The following is a 4,342-nucleotide window of genomic DNA, read 5'->3' as shown; positions in this document are numbered from 1 at the left end:
GGGGGGGGGGGGGTCTAATATAATATCAGGGGCAAAATAGAAAGGGTAGGGGTGAGTTTATATACTATATTTTCAGGGGCAACATAGTATTGGGGGGAGTTATACAAAAATTTCAGGGGCAACATAGTAGGGGTGCGGGACGGTCATAGAATATTTTGATACACCTAGCGGTTTCTATACCTGGAGTTCATAGTGTTTCAACCCGAAAGAAATAGGAAAGGATGGATTAAGGAAAGAAAGACCTAATAAGGAAAGGATCCAGGAATGAACGGATCTAGGAAAGAAAGGATCCGAGAAGGAAAGAATCCAGAAAAGGAAGAATCTAGGAAAGAAAAGATCTAAGACAAGAAAGAGCTAGGAAAGAAAGGATCCAGGAAAGGAAGAATCTAGGAAAAGAAAGATCTAGGAATGAAAGGATCCAGGAAAGGAAGGATCTAGGAAAGAAAGGATCCAGGAAAGGAAGAATCTAGGAAAGAAAAGATCTAAGAAAAGAAAGATATAGGAAGGAAAAAATCTAGGAAAGAAAGGATCTGAGAAAGGAAGAATCCAGAAAAGGAAGAATCTAGGAAAAGAAAGACCTAGGAAGAAAAGGATCCAGGAAACTAGGAAAGGAAGGATCCAGATAAGGAAGAATACAGGAAAGGAATAATCCAAGAAAGGAAAGAGTCAGACTGCAAGAATCCTGGAAAGAAATGATTGAATGAAAGTGATAAATTGATTCCGGAATGTCAATCAATCAATCAAAGAATCAAATCCTAGTGAGACAAGTAAACAAAGAGATAAAGATGTTATATTTATATTATTTCAAGGATAAAAAATATAAATTTACAAAAAAAAAAGTTTTGTAAATAAATCTGAGTGTTTGCATGGTATTCTTCATTAAAGAGATTGCGCTCACTTATTTAAAAATATAAAACTTCTATTTTTGAAAAACTCGAGGATAAGAACTAAATATAACGCTGAAAGGTGTTTCAAAGAGCTAGAATACATGTTCATAATGAACACATTATCTATATATACTTTGCTTGTTTGTTTGTCTGTTTCTTTGTCTGGGGGTGGGGGGTCAAATTGCCCCCCCCAGAAGGAATAGGGTTAAAAGTTGAAATAGTAGATGGGCGGCCTAGTAGATTAAATTTAGCTGATTTTTGGACGCTTTCAGTTTAAAAAAAACTGATAAAAATTTTGACAAATTTCCAATGCGTTTTGAGCCTAATTAACAAAAAACACATTTAATTTCTGGGATAATGAATCCCTGCGTTTTTACAATTCATGCACCATCAGTTTTATAAACTTAATAATTGCCATGTTATAAACTTTTTGGGTTAGGCATTGCTCCTTATTAAAAACTGGACGTAAACCTATTTGTGAAAAAATGAACAGGGTTACCCACTAAGTATGAGACCCTGATGACTGCCAGAAATTTTTAAATGTAACAATAAGAAGGTTGAATTCAAACCTGTGTTCTTGATCAGGTCTTAACAAGGCATATTAAATGATTTGACAGAGGTAAAAACCTACAAAAGAAAAACAAATTACATTGCAATTTTTTCGTAATTTTTTCCCCGCAAAAAAAACTCTAGGATTGCCATTTTAGATATTGATGTCTGAAGAATGAATAATATTTAGGCAATCCTAAAAACAATGAATCAAAATATTCAAATTGCTGAGCTTTAGTGTTTAGCTTTTCATCGGCTTGGGATCGGCAGATATATAGTATACACTATACAGAACAATCTAAGATAAAATCTTTGATGCACAGTGGTTGGAATACCTGAACCCTAAGTTTCCAGAAGAAATTCTGTGCATATATTTTTTTCAGGATGTATAATAGGAATCAAAAAGTCTCTTTGCTTCATAAAACAAAAACTTGAGGAAAATGTTCACACAAAGTTTGATAATTCTTGACCTCAGTAACAATTTTAAGTTTAAGATATTTTTCGCTTGAATAGGAGAATTGCCAGTATATTGAAAAAGGTTAACAATTCTGTTAAAGTCTTAATTATGTTCACTTTTTTATAATTATATCTTGGCTTCCCCCTTTCCTTGTTAAATGTGGAGTTTTCTTCTTCTTCTTTCAGAACTAAATCATTTCCTTATCGGGATTATCATTGTTTTCCGTTAAAGTTTTTCATATTTCGGGATTATCATTGTTTTCCGTTAAAGTTTTTCATATTTGGGGATTATCATTGTTTTCCGTTAAAGTTTTTCATATTTCGGGATTATCATTGTTTTCCGTTTCTGTGAAAGTTATTCATATTTCGGGATTATCATTGTTTTTCCGTTTATGTTAATGTTATTCATATTTCGGGATTATCATTGTTTTTACGTTTATTTTAAAGTTATTCATATTTCGGGATTATCATTGTTTTTACGTTTATTTTAAAGTTATTCATATTTCGGGATTAACCATGTTTTTCCGTTTATGTTAAAGTTATGCATATTTCTGGATTATCATTGCTTTTACGTTTATTTTAAAGTTATTCATGTTTGGGGATTATCATTGTTTTTCCGGATTTGTTAAAGTTATTCATATTTTGGGTTCAGGGATCATTATTGTTTTTTCGTTTTTAATAAATTGTACATTCGTCGTCGTAATATCAATACAATGAAGACGACTTTCTATTTTGATTTCTACCAAGCTTTCAAAAATAATATTTGTCAACTAACAGCTTATCTTTGTTTAATAATTATAATTTCAAAAATGGTTGTACGAAATCAAAGTATTATTAACGATCACTGTTTGATTTTTTGTCATTTATGTCATTATCATTAATATTATCATTACTATTTTTATTATTTCTTACTATTTATCATTATATTATAATTTTTTAATTTTTTTTACTATTGGTAATGTTAAATATCCTAGTTATTATCATACCTGTAAACACTGTAGAAACCTTTCTTCTGTTAACAGGCTTTTGTTCTGAAAAATGTTATATTTTTGCAGCAAAATCTTGTTACGGTGAGACCTATAAAACTGGAATATGGAGACTCGACTGTTGGACTAAGATTATTATTTTTAATAGTCCAATAAACATGAAACACAGTTATTGTTCAATTTACATAGAATTCACAAAGGGTTGCTTAAAAGGTCGTCGTTCTATTCCACCCAGTAATATGGGTCCACTGTAAATGCTACGGTTACTGGTTAAAGTCATAGATAAAGATAGATTGCGCATAAGACGACATTTTTCATCTTGAAAGATATAAATGTACAGAGATGTTTTATAGATATTCCTATTATATAGATTAACTAGGTCGGTTGTGAACATTGGCTGTTCTTATGTCATTGAGTACTTGTGGTGTACATGAGTTCTGTAAAAAGAAATTTAAGTTAGTTTAGTCCTTCTCATGTCCTTCTTCAATTCTCGTCAATATGATATATCGCTTAGTGAAATAATTTGATATTCTCAAAATAATATTCACTCTTGAGTGGTTTAATAATTATGAAATCCATTAAAACAACAAACCACCCCGCTTATCATTGAAGTACATTTTGACCCCTAGAAGTATGAGTTCGCTGACTGTACAATTCTTAGTGATTTTGCGTACATAAGCTATCTTTATCTATTTATCTATGGTTAATTTCATAAACTGCAACTATGTCTCATGTTTACTGTGTACAGTGTACATACCTAAATATTCAGCTGGAATCTCGTCGTACAGCTGATGAAGATCGGAGGCGGGCAAAGAGGCCTGGCTGTGGTAGGCGTGGCCCTGGCTCTGACAATTGGTTGACGAGATAGACCCTGGGGATTGATTGATTGATTGACAACGGTAGAACTGGTTTGGAGTGGAGTCATTAGGGTTGAAGTTAACTATAGTAACCTTAACATAAGAGTGAAAATTTTGGGCACTTTTTTGAAAACAATGTTCAAAGCCACCTTACACCAGTACTAATGTTTTTTTGATACAGTTTAAAAATGCCTGTCTGAAAACACTGAGTTCAGAAACGATAAAATTGTAAAAATCCCTTAAAAGTAGATTTAGTTATCAGCAAAACCGTTTTTTAAATATATTTGTACGAGTATTAAAACTAGTTTTTGTATACTTGAACCTTCTGAAATATGGAAATATACGGACAAATGGATGCGTGGCATTTAGCGGTTCAAACCAAACGCAGCTTTTGATACCCCTATCAACAAGATTTGAAATAATCAAAAAAATAGAACTTTTCTAATTAAAAATCGTTAATTGCTTCATTAGTTTTGATTTCTTCAATTATTTTCTTTTATAAATGTTGCTTCTATTTTGCTCCTTTGCTGGGGCAAAAAAAACATTTAATATTTTCAACGAAATAGTTTAACTGAAAAATGAATAATCTAAACCTGGGATTATACCT

The 4,342-nt window shown here is 31.8% G+C and overlaps 1 protein-coding gene across 1 annotated transcript in view; it reads right to left on the bottom strand.

Annotated features, from left to right (window-relative positions):
• The window catches only part of LOC111699270 (uncharacterized), a gene marked incomplete at its 3' end in the record, with an annotated part of 12,632 nt that overhangs the window by 7,182 nt on the left and 1,108 nt on the right, over positions 1–4,342 (bottom strand). The window contains 3 exon segments of the mRNA XM_023469897.1: positions 2,040–2,080; positions 2,879–2,923; positions 3,636–3,828. Of these exon segments, the coding sequence (XP_023325665.1) occupies positions 2,040–2,080; positions 2,879–2,923; positions 3,636–3,828 (279 nt within the window).

Source organism: Eurytemora carolleeae, unplaced genomic scaffold (assembly GCF_000591075.1).
Source record: "Eurytemora carolleeae unplaced genomic scaffold, Eaff_2.0 scaffold326, whole genome shotgun sequence".
Lineage (NCBI taxonomy): Eukaryota > Metazoa > Arthropoda > Copepoda > Calanoida > Temoridae > Eurytemora > Eurytemora carolleeae.
Note: the sequence above shows the minus strand (reverse complement) of the source record. Positions and strands in the feature narration are given on the sequence as shown.